The 20,982-nt window shown below is 42.7% G+C and overlaps 1 protein-coding gene across 1 annotated transcript in view; it reads right to left on the reverse strand.

Annotated features, from left to right (window-relative positions):
- KIT (KIT proto-oncogene, receptor tyrosine kinase) overlaps positions 1-20,982 on the reverse strand; it is a 57,955-nt gene that overhangs the window by 19,771 nt on the left and 17,202 nt on the right. The window contains exons 2-7 of the mRNA XM_064511146.1: positions 18,161-18,400; positions 15,095-15,373; positions 11,594-11,730; positions 8,794-8,953; positions 5,793-5,982; positions 4,551-4,666 (exon numbers count right to left, since the gene is read on the reverse strand). Coding sequence (XP_064367216.1) covers positions 4,551-4,666; positions 5,793-5,982; positions 8,794-8,953; positions 11,594-11,730; positions 15,095-15,373; positions 18,161-18,400 — 1,122 coding nt within the window. The remainder of the gene's footprint in view (positions 1-4,550; positions 4,667-5,792; positions 5,983-8,793; positions 8,954-11,593; positions 11,731-15,094; positions 15,374-18,160; positions 18,401-20,982) is intronic.

Raw genomic sequence — 20,982 nt, forward strand, 5'->3', positions numbered from 1 at the left:
TTAATGAAAATTCTACTTGCTGATTAAATTGGAGGCAATAAAACACACATATATTCTCAATCATGTACCATCTACACATGACTCATGTTACAGGAACCAAATGTTCTTTCACTTCTAAATCTGCATGTCGTGTTTTATGCAGGCCATCAAGAAACAAACATTGCTGCAAAACACTGAGATGGATTTTCAACATTACTTGTTTGGTGCCGGACTTTTCAATAATGCACATCTCAAGCAATGTGAGAGTTCACGGGATATACGTACTTTGACTTTCTGAACCTCAGTTAAAAATGGTCGAATTCTGGAATTTTAATTAGCTTGTCTAATATCCGCATATCAAGAATTCCTTTAGGTATGTAACAGGCAATGTGACAAACCAACTTTACTCAAGAAATGAAAGAAATTAAAAGTCAAATATGAGAGAAAAATGAACATTAAGCCATGAGAAAATATCATGCCAGATTTGGGCTCCATCTAACATCTTCTGACTGAGCGAACGAACCCAAAATGTCCAGATTAATCAGACACTTTTCCGCTGTAAAAAACAAGCGCAATAAAAGCCTGTCGACACAGTCCTAAGAAGGGACACGAGAGCGAGCGTGTCTCACGGACGCAGCTCCACACATCAAGCCTGCCGGATGGGAGCCAGCCCCGGCCAGCAAAGCCCCGCTCCCGCTCGCCAGCCTGGGAGCAGAGCACATGAGCGCAAACACGGTGCCACACTAACGCAGCTCACGTGGCTCCTGCTTTGGAGCTGGCTCCCGTCCAGCCGGGCTGGAGCACCAGCAGAGAGAGCTTGGCGTCGGTGGACGCGTCCCACTGAGCACGGCGGCCGGCAGAGATGAGAGGCCGCGTGCGGTCAGTGCTTCCAGGAAGCCCCATGATGGAGCGGCTCTGCGACGACGCGAGGGCTGCGCAAACAGCGTCTGCCTGGGCCCTCGGGGCACGGGGAGCTGCTCTGCAGAAACCTCGTGAGAGCAGCTGCCCTGGGGCCGGCTTCACCTCGGGAGGGGCTCTGATGTGGTGATAAGCGTGATCTGCCTCTCCCCGCCGCTCTCTCTAGCTTCCCTGGCTGAGAGGAATTAAAGGATGTATTTTCACTTGTAGCAACAGAGAGCCCAACCGAGCTGTTACTCAAAAGGAGGCGGCTGCTACTGCGGGCAGCCCAACCGGTGCCGTTTGCCAGCTCCAGCCACGCGCAACTCGCTGCACCTGCACCAGCAGCGGGGACTTGTCCTCCTCCAAGGAGCGTAGGTGCCCCAGGCTGAGCGGGAGCGCAGACAGGCTAGCGTTGGCAACCAGAGGGGCAAAGCTGTCACTAAATGATCTTCTCGGAATGAGATTTTACTGTGCTAGGTTTTATGATTTTCACTGCCTAATTATCCCTGGTATTAGACAGACTCTTAATGCCTATTCATTGCTTACTGCTCTGGCTTTAACCCTTTAAATATTTAACGTTCCATTAAATTGCTCAGTACCTATGCATATTCTCTTCCATAATCAGGCATTAGATGTCTTAAACCTCTAATTTCATTAAGTTTATTAACTGCTTCTCAGCGTTTATTGATGTTGAATCTGAATGTAGCAAAGACGATTTATAAGAGGACGCTCCTATTTTAACTCAATGCTCTGTACGATAACATTGTTGATTTAATTACTTTTTATTATCAATTTCCTTTTTTTCATCATTAGCATAGGAAAACAAGTGTCTCAAAAGTAACATTTAATTGCTCTTGCCTACCATTACAGGCAAAGGGAGGCAGCTTTCTTCCTGGAGCGACATTTTCCGGATTGGAAGGAATCTTTTTATAACATCACAGTGACTTTGTGTATGTTCTCTACATATTCCAAGGACAGGAAAAATGCTGAGTTTGGCTTCAGGTAATACTGCGACTGTTTTTCTCTTTGCAGCACGAGCCTGAACTGCACAGATAATATTTTGTTGACTGTAATTAAGCCCAGATATTATTTTGCACTAAACTCGGATGCTAGTTTAAAGATTCCTCCACTAATTGTTAGATGCATTGTAGCTTGCCACTCCGGGGATTTCTACAATTTCTTAATTGTTCTCAGTTCAGAATGCTGTTTGTCAAGTTGTAATTTTATTTTTCGCTCCTAATTTTAGAGCTTCTTACTTATTTACTTTATGTCACATTTACTGTGACTAACTACCAATTTCTTTTTTTGCAATTTAGTATTTTTTCAGATCAGCATATGCAACTCCTAAAAGTATTTAAATTGAAGGCAAGTACTTCTGCACAAGACTTCAGCAAATGCTTCAGCATCAATTTTTGTTTATGTGAAGATAGTCTCCTCCTGATTACGAATCCTGTTCTACCTGTTTGATTATCTTCTGCTGATTACTTGCTGAAGCCAGATGTGTAAACATCAGAAGCCACATCCCGGCAATTTATGTAAAATCCCCACTGACTACAATACCAGGTCAGAACACATGATTAGATCAGTATCTGACCCACCCACACATGACTCGCCTTTGGCAGTTACTCTCCTATTTCAAATAATATGCTGTGTTGTTATGCAGTTTGTGTTTCATACCTAAATGATGAGCACCGTATGAGCCACTGAAAACAGGCGGATATTTTTTTAAAAACCAAAACACTAGAAGGATCAATCTATTTCACCCCCTTTTTCTAAACTAAAAAATATTTGCAGTAGTTTAGTTAAAATGCCAAAAGAAACTTGGAGTCAAGAGCATCAAATCACCCATTTTAGCAACGTCTGTAATCCATCCAGGGATGCAGCGCATGGTCACCAGGGCTCTACGGAGATAGCTAAACATCCTCCCTGCCTTTTAGGACTGAGCCTTTACTGCTTCAAGACCAGCAGCTGAAGGAAGGAGATGTGAATACTGCTGCTTGTCAGCACAAACCGTTCAGGAGAACTAACTCATTTATGCTCTCTCCTGCCTTGACTACTCTGCTGCACCATGCTGTTCCTAGTCTGGTTCGCTAACCACGACCCACAGGGATCGTCAGCTTTTATCAATTAGCAGACTCCTAAAAAGTGGCAACAAGGAGCTGTGCACAGAGAACTGATACCTGAGGATGGCAAAACTGCTTTTCTTAGTTATCTTCCCCAGACCGCTCCCAAGCAGCCCGCGGAGCCTGGGAGAGCTGGGAGACAGACCGCAAGCCACCCACAGCGCTCAGCACCCGCAGCCCTCGCTGCATGGACACATATGACGCCACAAGGCGGAAAACACCATCCAGCCTCATGGGAACTGATAGCCCCATTGGCACCTTGCAATTCCTCTCATCCCTTCCCAGAAATTAAGCTTTATGCTCACCAATTTGCTCCTCTAGTCTGTTAGACAGCAGAACTACCTCTTGTGACTGTGACCCACACTTATCCTCAGTGATGAAGGGTATCTGAGGCCAGTGCCCTCATCTCAGAAACCACAGGTAAGAAATGGAAAAGGCACAGCACTACAAATGAATACATCTGCAGATCAAGGAAGAAATGCCATGTTCCCAAAAGAGCCCAAGCATTTCTAGTCCCAAACTGTAGCATTGCAAATGGTGACACTACAAATAGCACTTTAGTGATAAGATGGGAAGAATTCAGAAATTAATACTTAGAATTTAATGCATTTGTGGAAGTCTCAACAGTCCTCTGCATAATCCCATACCTAGAGAGGGATATATCGCTGCTGAAGTGTAACAACATAGAACTGTATTTGCAGCATATTCACTCATTTCCTATACAGTTCCTAACGCTGGGCTTGAAAGCATCACTGCCTGCCTCACCTTAGTTTCTCCAGCTTGCTTGCAGTCCCCTCCTGATTTAATTTTTAAGCTTGGCCTTTAGCAGCTACCAATATTTGTCTGCTGAGAGCGTGAAATTCTCTGATGTGATGGCTTTTCTAAGGACAGAAATTCCTAAAGGTTTCGTTTAATTTATTTTGAGGTTTAGCTTTTGTCTTGAAGAATGCTGTTTGGAATTGAGACTGACGCTCCTTTTTTAAAAGCGTGTCTTAAAGATGACAGCCTGAACATTTCTCAAGCTATGCAGACTTCTCTAAAATAATGCAGATCTATATTATTGTATAGATGTCTTCAGATGCCAAAAGGCACAAGTGAATAATTCTCCTGACAAGCTTTCAAATTCTGCATCCAACTCAAACAAATTAAAGACAATTAATAGCTTAACTCAGCTGCCAAAAATGCAAATTATATATCTAATCCCTGTATTTCCTGCTCCACCTTAAGTTATCAAAGGTTTATGGTAGATGCTTATTTCTGAGACTGTCTTTCTGTGTACTACTTTTTCCCAACTAAACTATCTGTCTGCTCTCCTGTAACCTCTGGAACATGCTCACTATAATGTAAGGTCATGCTGGGTAGTAGGCGGATCCGTGCGAGTACTCTACATTTTTATATCTTGACATTTAAATAGTTTTACAGAGTGTGCTTCACGTCAGACATCTTCTCATATGCTGAACTATGCTGTGACATCTTGTGCATACATTATGTTGTATAAAATACAATGACTGTGATAATGAAATATTTCAGATTGTTCACTTTACTTACTTTTCACATAGACATTAAACGTTACAGAGGAGCTGGCATCAGAATTGGACACAAAGAATGTGTAAATGCCTCCTTCTGTTCCTTTTAATCGGGTAAGGTGAAGTTCACTTGTGTAGCTGCAAAGAAGAAATTAAGCATAACTGATGCTCAGAACATGTGGTGAACATATCAGCCCAGGGTATTCCCACACAGAAAGCTAAGATGTGAATTATTAGTGTGCTGCCTTCTGCACACACCATCCATGTGGACACTCTTACTGTGCATTAAGGCTGTCTTTGTTCTACAGCGTACAAGTTTTCCCGTATCTAAGGTCCAGATGTGTGGGTTGACTATGTCACAGCTCAGCACCAGGCTGGGACCCCACGCACACGCCACCGTCTGTTCCTTTACTTGCTGAAGGGGGAACCTAGACACACAACCCAGGCCACACGTGTTAGGTGCTTCACTGGATTTCTGGAGGACCAGGGCTGAGAAGAGAACTAGAGTGCACAGCAGAAATAAAAGCATAAGCTTTTGTCCAGAGCACAGTACCCTGGTCGTGGAGTAAGTCTCCACATGTGAACAACTTCAAATTTGCGTTTTTGCTTACTGGGCAGCACTGTCATCCTGTAGACAAGTCATAATGTATGTGGCACATTGGTCCCTCAAATGGTACGGTTAGTTTAATGCTATTCCAAATCTAAATTAGCTGACTTTGCACCACACTTAATGCAGTAAGGCACACATACTACAAGATCTTTTAAAATTAAACCTTGGCCTTGCACACCCAGATGCACAAAGAGGGAACCAAGCACAAGGAGAGACTGCATCTCTGCACAAACCTTGGGGCATGCATGACGGACGCTGGGAGGGCACCCAGTTGGGTGCAGAAGAGTAACACAGCCACTGCTCAGGCACAGAATATACACATAGGCCACAAAGAGCATAATTATGCCTGCCCTAACGAGCATCCACGCTGCCAACCACACTCAGACAGCACCAGGAGCTGATCCTGGGCCAAAGACCCGAACGGGGTCCTCTAACACACACTGGCTCAGACCCTGTGACCCATCTTTGTGTCTCTTCCCCCTGCGTCCAAAGCATTTCTCTGGCACATCACTCCCTGAGTCTCAAACTGAGGAGGAAGGCAGTGGGGGAAGGAATTACAACTTTTTCTCCATCTCCACTTTCATCTTTCCAGAGCAGACTCTCGTTTGCTGTTCCAAAGTGAAATCAATAGCACTTAAAATCATTCTTTATTACCTGTTATTGCCCACAGTCTTGAATCTGACATAATGATCCGATGAATTCTGCAACGTTTCGTTCATGTACATCCACACTTCCTCCTTCGGTTTTGGATATGCCTCATATTCAACTGTTAAATTTCCATTTTGTCCTGCATTTATATCTATTGTGGTATTCATTGTTGCAAACAAACGGACAAATCCTTTAGCTGATGGCCATAATAAGCAAATAAAAAGAATATTAGAGCCATTTAGAAGACTGTCAGTGCTCTAACCACATTTACACTACTTTAAGATCAGTGATCAAACATCCAGCTGTGAAACAGGAAACTTTATCTAGGAAGCAGAACTTGAACTCTCACCTGCTATAACCAAGACCACTAGCTATATATAGTAATGAGGCACAGAACTTAAAGCAGCCTTGAGTGCTTTAACAGAAATAATTTCATCTTCTGGTGATACATATCCTCCTGTATTTTAATTTTTCAAAAAATCAGAGCCGCTGACTGTGTGGTAGGAAAGAAATGCTAAGAACAAAAGCAAGAGAGATTGATCATTTATGCCAATATACTAGAGTATTTAACATTTCTTTCTCAAGTGTAATTAAGAATGACATTACAAATGAAGCTATTAAAAACTGTAATTAGAGAAGAATATGCTAAGTCCACAGGGCTGTATACCAATTGTCTTAAACTAAGGCATTTCTGTTCATCTACTGCTAGGTCTTAATTTTTTATTTGGCAGATACCATTTATCACTGTGTACTTCCATTCCAAAATATCACGTGGAGCAACATCCTTATTGCAGTGGGTTTCATTTCATTGATAAGCTTCAGTCCTAGCTTATTTGAAAAACAAATTTTTCAGTCCTACACAAATTCCCTGGAATTACCAGTTTGACAGACAGATTGGAACTAAAGGGAAACACGTTCACTGGGAGAACTTGAATTCAGACCAAAAGTCAATCTCAGATATCCCACTTTCTAGTAATCAAACTGCTGTGGCCAGCTAGTCACCTCAGCTCATGAACACTACAGCCAGCAGGCCTTGGTGAAAGCATACAGAGTTGGCAGAGCACTTGAAAGATGCTTCAGGCAAGGAAGGAAGGCATTAACTCACAGCAGACAGGTATGGTCTAAAAAACCTTTCTATCATTAAAAAAGAATAAAGGTTTAAAATCTGGAAACCTAAGATTTTTAGTTCCTTTGAAGACCTCTTTTCTATTTTCTCTTTAATCACTGAATCTCCCATTGAACCTAAATCAAGTTTGTAACCAAGAGCCTGCAAATAAAATTTTATGATCGTGCTATCAGTCCCCAAAACAGAATTTTAGAAATTGCTTAACCGCTAAAAAAAGTCATTACGAAATTTATCACAATATCCATTATTTCTCATAAACTTTTTGGCTAACATTAAAGCCACAGTGATTTACAATCTGATACAACGTCAAGGATCTCTCCCGTACATTCTGTATACCACTTTCCATGATTCTGGGAGCTGGTATAGTTGAGATAAATATAGTCAGTTTGACAATGAACGCTGAAAGCAGTAAAGAGAGATGATTTATTTTATTTTAGGCCAAATTTAAGAGGGTTGCAGGAGACAATTCTTGTGAAAATGAAAGGTTTCAACTTTTCTCTGCTATTTTAAATTAAATAGAAACTTTGTATTTCACGGAATACAAACTTGTTAATTCATTTTCTACTTTTTATAACGCTATGCTCATTATATTTTAGTCATCAGACTCTCCAAAGTGACTCCTTTCTTAAAACCACATTTGCATACGTAGTAGTTCTAAGCATCTCTGTAGTGAAGAACTCCCTTTCTCTTATAATATAAGCTTTCATATTATTCTCCTTGGAGAAAAGGTTTTCTTTAATACTTAACACTGTTTCACTATTTTACGTATGAATTTAGCCTCTCCTGTAACAAATGACGAAAACACCACCAATGGTATGAGCCTTAGCCCCTCCAGTGGGGTAGTACTCAAAGCACTTAAGCACACTCAAACCTCTGAAGCTGTGCTAGAGATCTGACGCACAGGAGTTGGATGGATCTATTTCCTTTAAGTTACTTGGGAAAGCCAAACATGCAATCTTCAAGGAATATTTGTGCAACAGAACAGTTTTGAAAAGGAAAAGAATACAAGGACCACCACACAAAGAAACCCAGCAGTTTCACAGCTACACTTCCCTCAGCTTTAAGTCCTTGGAAGGTGAGGAGCTGAAACTGTTTTAGCCAATTACACAGATTTGCTCAGAAGTATCTAATTAACTACATCAGTACGTCCCCAACTGGTTTAGCAAATTAGCACTTTTTGGCAGCTTTAATATTTAAAGAGCAGTGTGTGTCACACAAGTTAATACATGGCAGGGAGGTCCAAATGAGCCTATTATTAAACACAAAGAGGAAGGGAGTTTGCTCTTTGGTAAGGGACATAATCCAAAACCTGTGGAAGTGATGAATAGCAGACTTACTACTGTGGTGAGCACTGGAGCAATTTCATGCTGCCTGTGTGTACTGCAATGTTGCTCACAGTATTATTTTAAATAGAGATAAATATACAGCTTCTCCTACATAAAAATCATTGACATGTCGATGTCAGCGAAATTTCCCATGCTTAGCATGCAGGTATTAAAAATACGCTTTGTGCTTGTGCTGCCAAATTACTTAAGCATATGGATAATACCAGGCAAAGGTAAATTACTTGCTTCATTAAAACAGGATTAAATTTCAAATTAAACCAGGAAGGATGACACAAACCAGAGCGATGGAAACACTGTTAGGTGGTTCTTCCAATATCACATTCCATTAGCATGCAAGGGGGTACAGAAATTAAGGCAGTCAGACACACCACACTACTTGCTGCACCATTCCAGTACAGTACCAGTCAGCAATAACCTTTTAACAAGCAACTTCACTGGTTCAGGTTTTCAGAAAGGAAAGACAGGGAAAGGAAGGCTATTCTCACTTCCCACTTCCCACTCTTAGAAATGTTACATTTCTCCAAAAACTATTTACCTAGTGCTTTCAAGGTTACTGTGGCATTGGTTTTTCCAAAAGGGTTTTCTGCTTGGCATGTGAATTCTCCAGAATCATTAACTCCCACTGAACGGATGTTCAATGTTAATTTCCTTTCGTATCCATAATCACCCAAATTTCTGCTTTTGCTTGTAACAATCTGTCGGTAAAAAACAATTAACATCTAAAATACTGTGTATGCAGCATCTTTCCTAGATAAATTAAAAATAGAAGTAATTATAACTTCACTATATTAATATTCATAACTTTAAACCGGAATAATAAGCCATCATGACAAACCTGTCACTGGAATCTCTCCATGCAAAACAAGTATATGATCAGCTCTCTTTGCGAGATAACATCCTTTCCTAAGCTATATGCCCTCCCCTTATTCTTTATTGTTTTTCCTCCTCAAAATCTACTCCAAAGCATTCACTCTGCTGCATTTAACTAACTAACTGTCTGATTTACTACCTGACTTTTTAAGGCATGGAGCTTTTACTTGCACTAACAATGCTTCCAGCTGTAGGGCTTGATGCAAGATGACCACTGTGAGTTGACTTTGATAATGTTCAGAAGCTACAGCTAATGTAAAAAGTGGCTGTAATCCTGAAGTGTGGTTCATCACTCAGGCAGGGTGTCAAATCACAAAATTCTCCAATGGTTGTAATGGTTCCCAGGGAATTACAAGGGAGAAAGAATTTAAGCTGCTGGGGCTGAGTTTTAATCTGGGTCATTCTATGTCACAGCTCCGTGGCACTTCCCTCATTGAAAATACGCTGTAGGGAGAACTGCTGGCGACCTGTGGTACATGGCATCCTCGTTCTGGAACCCACTTTGCTTCTCAGTCCATGACAATCCAGATTTATTAACCCTACAGGCAACTGGAAATGCCCTTCTATTTCCAAAGCAGTTGGTGATAACGTGTATGTATGCATGCTAGAACTAAAGGAAAAAAATCAATGCTTTGAGCTCTTGACTTTAGTTTCTGCGAGAATGTTCAGTTTGGTTGGGAAGACTGATAAAGCTGCACTGATTAATACAAACACAGACCTGAACTTGTTATAACTTCCTAGTACTATTATTTCAAATCTTGGAGGTGCGAGAGGTTCTAGATAAATTTCACCTGCTCAACACAGTTTTGATTCCCTGTGAACTATAATAATCACAAACAGAAGTTTGTTTTGTATGGAAGTGCTTGCTTATTACAAATCTTCTAATTCTCAAAAGCAGTGATAACTTTTATCATAACAGGAGAAAGTAAGTTTTTTTTCTTTTTTTTTAGTTTGACCTATTCAGGACAAAATGTAATTCTGCTTCTATTTAAACATTATTTTTATGTATTCTGTTTCAGTACAAAATTTAATTTGATACTCGATATTTAAAAGATAGCATCCCCTGCTATTTACCAGAAAGGACAGAAAGGTCAAACTTATTTGGTCAAAAATATTTTCCTCATGGCTTTTACTCATAAAATGAAATGTGATAAAGCATAAAATCTGAAGGGAAGACCCCATTTTTACCATATTGTAACAAAACAAAGGGGGTAAACGAGGGAAAAAATAAAGTTTTCAAATGAAAGATTTATAGCTGACCTTGGCACAGGACCAAAAGCCTCATCTGCAGGTCCCACACTGCCTCTGTGTCATTTAGACCTCTTTAACCCTTGGAGCTGCGAGGTGGGACTTCTCGAGCAACGAGCACTTAGCAAGAGAAGCTCTGCCAGAGTCGACGGATTAGCTAAGTATGGCATACCAAACCCAAGGGAACTGGTCTCCACTTCACTATTTGCCTGAGGATATGTGATTTATCTGAACATCACAGTATCACAGAAGCCTTTTTTCCACACACACGTGGACTGCAAATTATGTATTCTGGTCATTACCATTAACAGTAAAATACCAGCCAATTGGCATGGGAATATATATAATATGAGTTACTAACAAGTCTTCAGGGGAGCTTTTAATTCATTTAAAATTCATGGTATACCCAGAAGACTAAAAAGTGTTCCTACAAACAAACTAGTGTCTGCTGCTGTTTGGGCCCACTCTTACTATTTTTCAATACAGAGTCTGCATTTCAAACATGGAGCTGGCAGCACTCTGGGTGACCAGGGCAGGGGATCTCCCTCTCTCTCTCTTTTCTTCAGAGTAGCTACGCTGTCAGTAACAAACACTCCTGGAGTATTTAGCTTGCCAATAATTTAATTTGGTAATGTCAGACAGTAACTTAAGCTATCATTACAGACAGAAGCCAGTTCATTGGTTCATTTTTGAGAACTTTTGCAGTTAGTAAGGCACACCATGTAATTTAAGGGAATTAATCACTCCTCTGAATGCTTACTACTATTCCTGTCACATACAATCCCATGCTAATTAGCAGGTATTTTACTGTTAATGATAACGACTAGAATATGTAATTTGCAGTCCATGTGTTGTTATTTGCAGCTCCCATTGATTGCAATGTGATGTGTAGGCACTCCATGCTTTCATATTCAGGCAGCCCCACAGAGTTCACCCGAACTTCACACTGAAAAGCCTAACTTGAATTCCTACAGTTCGGGAACAGCATCCGGGCAGATGCTGTCCCTCCCAGCCACGTTCAGCAATGTTGGAAGTCCACCCTGGGGCACTGGAAAGTTGCTGCTGGCCCCTCACCAATCTGTAGGATACTGAATTTAAGGAAAGAGCAAATTGAAACCAACCCAGTGTCAGACATGCAGGTTAAGCACATGGATGTCTACAGGCACAGTCTGTACACTGTGCTCTGGAGCATACAAAATACAGTTAAAGGAACTCACCCCACTTTTGTGAGAAATCCAACTTGGTTGGACGCTGCTGTCCACATCCGTGATTATGCATGTAACTTCAAATTCTTCCCCTTCTTTGAGAAGCTCATAGGTTTTGGATAAGGTAATGACTGGAAGAGTTTTGTGAACTGAAAAACAATTTAGAAGCGCATTACTTTTCATTACCTTCAGAGCTTCCAAGGGGGATAAAAATCAACAGTCATTAACTTTCCAATAAAATTTCAGGCCTCCAAGAGGTATTCAAATTTCTTTAACAAATCACAAGCACACTGTGTAATAACATGGACACTTCTGCTTCAATCCCCCTTCAAAGTATGCTTAAAGTTAGATAATACTTATTAGAGCTCAGCCACCTGCCTGAATAAACTTAAACAATATTGAACCATCAATGAGACCACTCATTCCATGACAGCTATTAAAATATTGTTCTCTGTAACTAAAAATATAGTGACAAGCAGTCACTGAACAACTGCAGCCTAAAATTAACTGCAACTTCTAAGATATAAAATACCAAAGCGGATGTCACGTACTGTCTGACAGGTACTGAAAAGTACCTCATGGATAACCTTGAAGGCTTCTCTCAGGGCAGGGACAGTACGGATTTTTTGAGCATAGGAACAGCTCAGGGATTTTGGCACACCAGCCTCTGAAAGTACCACAAACTCTGCTCATGATGAGCCTTCACAGGGCGGCAGTGGTGGCCAGAGCCAAGACCGCTCATAAGGTCATCACTCGAGACGGAGGTGGTTACGAGTAATCCAACACAGCATTCTGGGATATGCCACAAAACTAAAGTGCTATGGGCTTGCGATATCACTCTTCCACTTCATGGTGTCTTTTGGCAACAGTCAAGTAGTGCCGGCTTGCACTCTTTGAGGATTGGGTAGCTACATGCCTCATCTCAGCAAAGCTCTTTAGTTCTTCCTTTGTTCCTTCCACCGTTTGCTTGGTTGTTTTCTTAATCCTTTCTTCAAATTTTCCTCATTTATGAGACTCCAATTTTGTCCTAGTAGAACTGAACTTCCCACTAGGGATTTCATGCAAGAAGGACCACTTTCAAACTGCAAATGCAAGAGACTGAAATAAGGCATTCCAGACTCTCTTCCTGCCTCTGGCATATAATTTGGAGTAAGGTAAACTATTAAAACTTCAGAAAATGCCATGCTTCTCAGCCATTCATATTTTAACAATGTTTTCCTCATTCGGTTGCAAGAGCTACAGAATACAACAAAGAAACATGTTTGCTCTCTTCAGACAAACGCTCACATAAAATCGCACCCCAGGCATTCAGCAGTACCAGAGAGACACGAGGAAGCCGGTGCACATGTGCACTGTGTCCTCACCCACCAGCCACACAGAAGGACAGTCACAAAGCCACAAAGACCCTCACTGTTCGGAGAAGGGCTGGACATTTACACTCGCTCTCACAAAACCACAACTGGTGTATGTCTGAGTGTGTGCTCAGGGGAAGGCCTTGCACTGGTCCCCATTTCATGGATATCTGTTCTGTAACTCTGCACCAGAAGCTCACGCATGGGGGTCTGAGTGCCACAGTTATGATCACAAAAATATTATCTTTCAAAGGTGAAGCCAATCTCCAGTATAACTAAGTCATCAGCTGAGAAAAGATGGAGTTTTACCTGGCGAACTCAAGGAGGTTTTAACTCTGCAGCACAGTAATTACAACACTGAGGGTGACAATGTTGTGCTACTGTTTTACTGCCGAGAACTTTCAGCAAACTCCTCTAGTTCCTGCACACTTCCCACAAAACGGAGAACATGGAGAGCGTGCCCAGGCCACAGGTCCTGCATGCAACCGACTGCTGCCTACAGTCAGGGGGCTGATGGATATCAACCCGCCACCCTCCCACTTGAAGTCACCGCTGCATTGAGCAAGTACGGACTTTATCCAGTAAAAAAAAGTTCAATAGTCTGGTACTACAACTGCATTCTCCCACGTTAGAGAAAAGCCATTAATGTCACTCTTAAAACTGTCTCTCTCTCTCTGATCATCCCTGAAAAAACACTTGGAAAAAAAACTTGTTACAAAACAAACACCAGAGACAGCAAGAACTGACTTGATCTTTTTTAGTCAAAAGAGAATACCAGAGATACCTATAGTGCCTATAGCTCTCTTCCCATTAATTAAAATTTCCTATTATTCATTAAAATTCTCTACATCAGAATTCTCAAATCAGCAGGAGATTTCTTCAGTTTTCCACAGCAAAAAGCAGACCTGACATAGGCTTCTTGCTCCCCATGTCACGCCCTACGTCAGACTTTCCTTTCAACACGGAGAAACCTCAGCCATGACGAGCTGGCCGGACAAGCAGAAACGCACTTGCAGCAAACCAAAGCACCAGACACGCAGCCTGCACACGCGAAGGTAAGGGAGACTCTCCCTCGGCAGCTCACTATGGCCTTTGCATCACGCACATGCATCAGTGGGGACACGCTCCTAACAACGCAAGTCGCAAGTTAATTTAAAGGGCCCAAGAGCTACATGGAGAACAAACTCGTTTCCTTGCCCCTGCGGAAACACTGAGCTAGCCCGGCTTGCTAAACTGCTCCCTCCACTCCTCTCCCAAGTATCTATACAGTGGATTAACCACACACAACATAACGTATGCTCCAAACCACTCAAACAAAACCTGTCTTCAACACACTTGGCAGCCAGGAGCTGGGCTGCTTCTCCTTCCCACTTACCACCCTGCCCTAGGGCACCAGGTCCCAGGAGGTCAAATCTGAGGTTTTGACAACAAGCTCCACCAAGCAAAGGGGCAGGTCGGAGGCAAGTGGTACATTTGGCGGCCGGGCCGGCAACGCCCTCCTCATCAAACCCAGCCACACACTTGCTGTGGTGACCGTCTTTGCCCAGCAAGACCGAGACAAACAAGGGGCCTCGCGCTCCCCCACACTCTGCCTCTTGGTCACATCCCTCTTCTTTATCGCCCTTCATCCCTTCCTCCCGCTGGCACGCTTGGGCAACGGACACAAGAGCCAGGAACCCAAATCTACAGCCCTGGCTGCACAAACCTCTCCAAACCACAGCAGCATGGCTTTCTCCTCAGGTCTAACAGCACAACCTGTGTTTCTGAAATGCAGAAAGCAATGCCTCAAAGTCCCCACAGACAGGGAATAAAGGGGATCATGGCCAACCCTGCCCAACACGGCCACAACACAAGTCTCAGGGGACAACCTGCTCCCCCACACCACTTGCCCAACACAAGCTTCCTGAACCCACTGCCCTCCCCTGCAAACCCCGTAACGGCCACAGACGCCACCTAACACTCCCCTGGTTTGGAAACAGAGCTGCCTTTGACTAAGGGAAGAACCCAAAAGTCCCCACAGGACACCCTCAGCTCCAGCCTCCCCAGGAACACCAGGGCTGGGGCAGGACACAACAGCAACCATCTGTTTACAGCACCTGCCATCACCTGCCTTTGCTCAAGAGCCATGCCCGCCTACCCGACGGTGAGAATCGGGTGTTACCTGGCCTCACGTTCAGGAAAATATGTTCCGAAATCTTCTGCACTCCGTTCTGCTTTGCCAAGCACTGGTAGCACCCCTTGAACGACCTCTGTACGTTCTTTATAATGATGCCTTTCTGGGGATTGGGAATGAACGTCATGTTCTTGGGGAGAGGTTTGCCATCACATTTTCTCAGTGTGAAATTTGCCACATCTGGATCTGTTAACGGGCACACCAGCAGGATGTCACTGTCTTCTTTTCCATATATCAGGGAATCAACAAGGAAGAGCACATTTGGATCTGGAAGAAACAAAGATCTGTAAGAAAAGCTGACATTGCACGTGGAACTTCTCATAGCCCTCGCTCTGCCACTGAGCACTGTTATCAAAGGAAGCTTTACATTCAGCCTTTATGGTTACTGCTTCTTGGTAAACATGAACTGGGCAATACCATATTTTCTCTTAGTCTAAAAGTGCAGCACAGTAGCATTCAATAACAGCCATATTAAAGAATCATGCGCATTAAAAATAATCTTACTGTTTTTTTATCTGAAGATGAAGAACTTTTTGTCTTGTTTAGCTTGAACCTGCCTCCCCCAAATAACAGTAAACAGATTTTCACACAGACCATTAGAAGGTATCTGCTTTTAGCTAGTGGCAGGACTGCAAGGTTTCATGCCCACAGGAGGATTTTAAAGAAATTTATGAGCAAATAGTAGTTGAACAGCACCTAAATTATGTTTTTCACTTCTGTAAAATATGTAATCTGAATGAACACGGATTGTTGTCAGAGGAAGCACCAAACAACTTCTCTCTGAAAAGAGAGAGCCTCCCTGAAAGCATGGGGCTATTTTTAGGCTCTCAAGAAAACCCTGGGCTTAGAAAACCAAACATTTGAGTGAAAAATCAGCAAGTAATTTTTCATAAAATAACTTTTCTAAAAAGTTTTTTCTCAGCCAACCACAGCACACAAACACAGTATTTCAAATACTTTCACAACCAAAGTTGCCCATGCTAGCTGATGACTTTGATATGCTAAGAACGTGGCCATTAATAGTGAATGCAAAAATAAAGGATAGTGCAGCGACAAACACTCTGTATAAGGTTATTTCAGTTCCCATTTGCTCCCCCTAAAGAGCAGTCTGAATTAGAAAAATAGAGAAGAAAAAGTTTTCTTTCCTCTTGTAAATTGGCCTACTACCACTTGAATGATAGAGATCTCCAGACAACGACCTAAGAGGAAATGCTGAGAGAACTGGGTTAGGAGGAGCGATAACGCTGTGCACTTGGTTTAAGACAAGAAGTATCACACTGAAAATGAAGCATGGGATGTCTAGGTAAGCCACTAGGGAATGCTCTCTAATCCGAAGGCTGTTCACCACTGAACTGAAGCTTACCCAGGAAGCTGCAGAGTTTTTCCTACTCGGGAAGTTAGTAACACTTTAGACACAGGGCCGAGAATAATTTAGACATACCTGATCCTGCTCCAGACTAGACAGACAGACTGGACAACTTTCAAGTTGCTTTCTAGTCTAGTTTGGTTTTTTTAGGGCTTCTATGATTTGCTTCTACTACTGAAATGCTGAAGCCACATGTAAAACTTATAAAAGATAAAAAATAGATTCAAAGAATAAGAAAGAAGCACAAAAATATACCGTTCAAGCAAGTAAGAACTTTCTACCTTGACTGCTGAGAAATTTCCAGTCAAAACCAAAACACAGAGTAGTATGTGCACTGCACTGTTCGTGAAACCTCACAGCAGCACACAAGACGCGGTCTCCAGCTTGGAGTGAGAATGTACTCGTAGCCTGCTTTGGTACTGTTGCCCCAGAAAGCCCCCCAAAACCAAAACCTTCTGAGGGGTCAGTCTAGAGCTACAGACTCCTAACCAAAATGTAGAAGTAAAGCGTGTCTGAATAGAATTAAAGTATGACATTTTACACCCGGAGATACATGGAGCTATATTGTGAATAGCTGTCACTCCTGAGCTGGAAGAGCTCATCGAAAGGCCCCTGCTGACAGAGACTTCACTGATTTGTTTCCTCACAGTCCACTTCCTCTCAGACATCAACAGAGCCAAGATATCTTCACCCTACAGAAAGCATGGCTCCCTAGGGAGAAAGATGTTCTTGAAAAACGAAGAAAGGAACAAAGACCTGTTTGACCAGTGGCTGAAATCAGAGAGAAGGCCTTGTTAGCTTAAGCAGGATTGCTAAGGTGCAGCCCTCCCATCTTCCATAATGGTGAGAAGACATGAAAGGATTTCCCCAGGGAATCCAAGTACAAACAAGGCTGCTCATAGTCACAGCTTTCTGCTCTAGGTACGTCTTAGGAAGCACTCGCCTCCTGGGCACACCTGAGGTTTCCAACACAAGATGCGTAGGTGGTTATCACTGCTGCCTGCTGGCCTGTCCCTGAGAGCGCAGCCTTGAAAAGCCAAACCCATCATCTAACTGCCTCAATAAATCAAGAGCTTGGGGCTAAACCTTACATGACTCCATACTGATGGACAGCATAGGATTAAAAGGACATTTCTCCACATATTATGTGGTTCCTCACAGTACAACTGACTCACGCGACTAATTTGGGTCACTTGAATGGCTTCCAGAAAGAGAGCTCAGGTATCAAATCTCACCACAGGACAACAGGGGTGTAAAAAGAAACTCGTCCACAACTTTGCTCCGGTGACAAAAGCCTAAAGCTGGGAGTGAGTTTTCTTTCTACTGAACAGGAAATATTTCTCCTATTGGACTGTGCTCTTCTACACCGCAAATTCATTTCCTCCCTAGGTTTTACTGTTGTATTATTTTAAACAGGAAGTATCAGCCTTCTCTTTTTCAGTTCAAACTTTCACTGTTTCTGGGCTTACCTGGCTATCTATGAAATAACTTTTGAGTCTTTCTGTGCTAATACAGTGATTCCACATAATGTTTGAAGGTAATTTAAAAGGCTTTATTTCAGCTTCTGAGCACTCACAAGCAAAGAAACATCCAGTATTTGCCCAGGCCCAACCTTCTCAAGATAACCCTTGGCAGTGAGAAAGAGGGGGAAAAAGCAAAAAAGAAAAAAAGCCTTCCTTAGTATTTACCTTTAACAAAAACATAAAAAGAGGTGACAATACTCCCTTTGCTTTTGCATATGTATCTGCCTATGTCTCTGGTTGTTGCATTTCTGGTGTGCCACTCTTTCTCGTTGGAGCTCCTCGCTTTTGCCAACGGGTCAGAGTTCTGAAAATTCCAAGTCACGGGTCCGTCCTCATTGCATTTCAGTCTTAATTCCTCTCCCTTATTCACAACAAGTGAAGGCTCTTCATGCAGCAATGAACCACCTGAAAAAAGACAAAATCCAGTGTATGTCAATACAGCTCTTTTTTTCCTACAGCAAAATCATTATTACTGATGGTATATGTGCAGTTAACATTTTTGGGGGTGGTTTCTTAAAAACACCAAGCTGCAATTGTATCCATTTTGTGTAGTTCTGTAGACGCCTTTTGGCTTATAAGACCTTCTGCGCACAGAGCAAATAACTGGCCTTTAAAAAAAACATTTGAAACTAATTTCAGGTACACCAGCTTCCGCAGTGATTCAGCTTTTGAATGGGAACAGACCCAAGCTATTTAAAAATTAAATTCAAGACTGTATGAGCCTCATTCTACATGGTAACACTTTTAACCGTTCTTTGCCATTCAGTATCTTGCCAAGAATTACAGATCCCCTGCTCTTTTTTAACCACTCTCTTACGCATTTAGAAACTCCAGTCACACTTTAAGAACAGAAGTGTCCAGTTTAATTAAGGTATCAGCACATACTTTCCACAGCATGGCTTATTTCTTTAGTTGAAGTGGTAATTTGTCATTTCTTACCACAAAAAAAAAAAAAGAAAAGAAATCCATAATATCCTTCAAGCTTCCATTCCAACACTACTAAATTATTGTCACTGGGGTACCAATCTCCCAGTCACCAAAGCCACTTTAAATCTGCCCTTAGCACCTCTTTCACTTAACATGCCATAACACAACTTTTAAAAAGTTCTGAGAAAATAAAACTACGTAAAATTAGCAGCCACAGTTTACAGTTCCCAACCATTTCCCAACTTACATTGCATACTTGGAAAAAAAAGCACATGCAGACTTCTCCAGCTCCAAAACTCTATATGAAAGTCTTAACAAACCTACAAAATGGAGTTCATAGCTTAAAATTCAGATAAAGTCTTACTATGGTGGATCTGCTTGTACCTCAGACTGATGTATACAAATATTGAGGTGGCCTTGCAGGAACAAACCCTTCCCCTTCCCAAGAGTAGCTCTTTAGTCCTTCAAGTAACCCTTAGCTTACAATAACTGTGCCATTAGCTAATGTCACTCTCATATGAAGCAACATTGCACTCACTGTTCAACCTCCATGCAAAGCAGTAGAGTCATGCCACAAAAAAGCAGTATTACTTACATTCAAAAACACATATAGGTGTTCCTTTCAGAGGCTGAATTTCCCCACCCACGGGGATAACAACAGACATTCAAGCAAAACAACTGGATAATTAGTTAGGACAAGATTAAGTATTCCAGACTTAATTCACTTATCTCACAGCTTTAGTTGTTCTTAAGGTATATAATGGATTAGGATGAGGTCAGGTAACTGCTCCTCTTCCTGACAAATCCAACACAGCGACAAAGCAGGAAGCGAGGACAGTCAGACCCGCAGAGCCTAATTACTTTGCTTGTGGTCTGGATTTTGGAGGGAGCCCCTCTTCTTGCACCGTCTTGCTCTGATTAAAATGTATTTATCAGTGTTCAAACAAAGAGGCAGTCATTTTTCCAGCACTACCAGAAATTTTCCACGTGAAGACCATTAACCCTGTATATACACTACCGTGACTGAACATATAAACAAGCATCTGAGAAATAATAATTGCCAGAAAAAAGCAGAAAAAAGTCACGTTTCAAATCTGCCACATCAAAATGCAGATGTGAGCCTGAACCGCAGCACAACTGCTTGGCTGAGTTGAGCAAAAGCCCAACATCTCAGGAGCTAAGGTCCACCGAGCAGTGGCTTTGCAGACAGGAGTAGAGCAGGAAAATCCCACCACTGTGGGCAGAGGAGGCCCTGATGGCAGAGTAGACCTCTGAATCTGCAAGCCCCTCGGTCACAGCCAGCACCTTTCAGCAGCTGCGACGGCACGGGGAGAAGACACAGATGAGAAGATCTCTGTGCTGCTTCTCACAGACCACACGCTGCTTCCAGCCATAAATGCCGTGAGCTTCATAAAACGGTGGGAGTGCAAAGCTGCTCACTCACTCGGCACCGAGTCCTCAGCTGAGTCAAGAAGGCTAAGACAGGAGGAAGCGGGCCCATCCTCGGCTCGAATAACGCCGGCCCAGGCACCTGTCCGTCTACTTTCAAGGTCACAGCCACTGCCGTGAGGTGAGTGACTCTGTGGCCTCACAGGGAAGGGGCCCCATTCCCCTGCCCTGTCCCACCACGTGCAGCAACGGGCAGGTCACACAACCATGCTGTGAGGCAAAAACCAACTTCCCACGTCACCAGCACATGGCAAAGCTCCCAAGGGCCCAGCCACAGCCTGCCCACTACGCCAGGCACAAAACAGGCTGGAGGGGCCGAAAACCGCACCGTCCCACTGTCCCAGACTGGTTTATCCCCGTCCTCCAGCAGCAATCTTCGTCAGATCCCTTAGCACCTCATCTCTAATGACTGGATGCTCCTCTGAAAGGACAGAGTCGACCACTACCCCCTACGTCAGACTGTCATTTCAACAAATTTCCTATTATTCATTAAAATTCTCTACATCAGAATTCCCAAATCAGCAGGAGATTTCTTCAGTTTTCCACAGCAAAAAGCAGACCTGACATAGGCTTCTTGCTCCCCATGTCACGCCCTACGTCAGACTTTCCTT

Source organism: Dromaius novaehollandiae, chromosome 4, assembly GCF_036370855.1.
Source record: "Dromaius novaehollandiae isolate bDroNov1 chromosome 4, bDroNov1.hap1, whole genome shotgun sequence".
Classification (NCBI taxonomy): Eukaryota; Metazoa; Chordata; class Aves; order Casuariiformes; family Dromaiidae; genus Dromaius; species Dromaius novaehollandiae.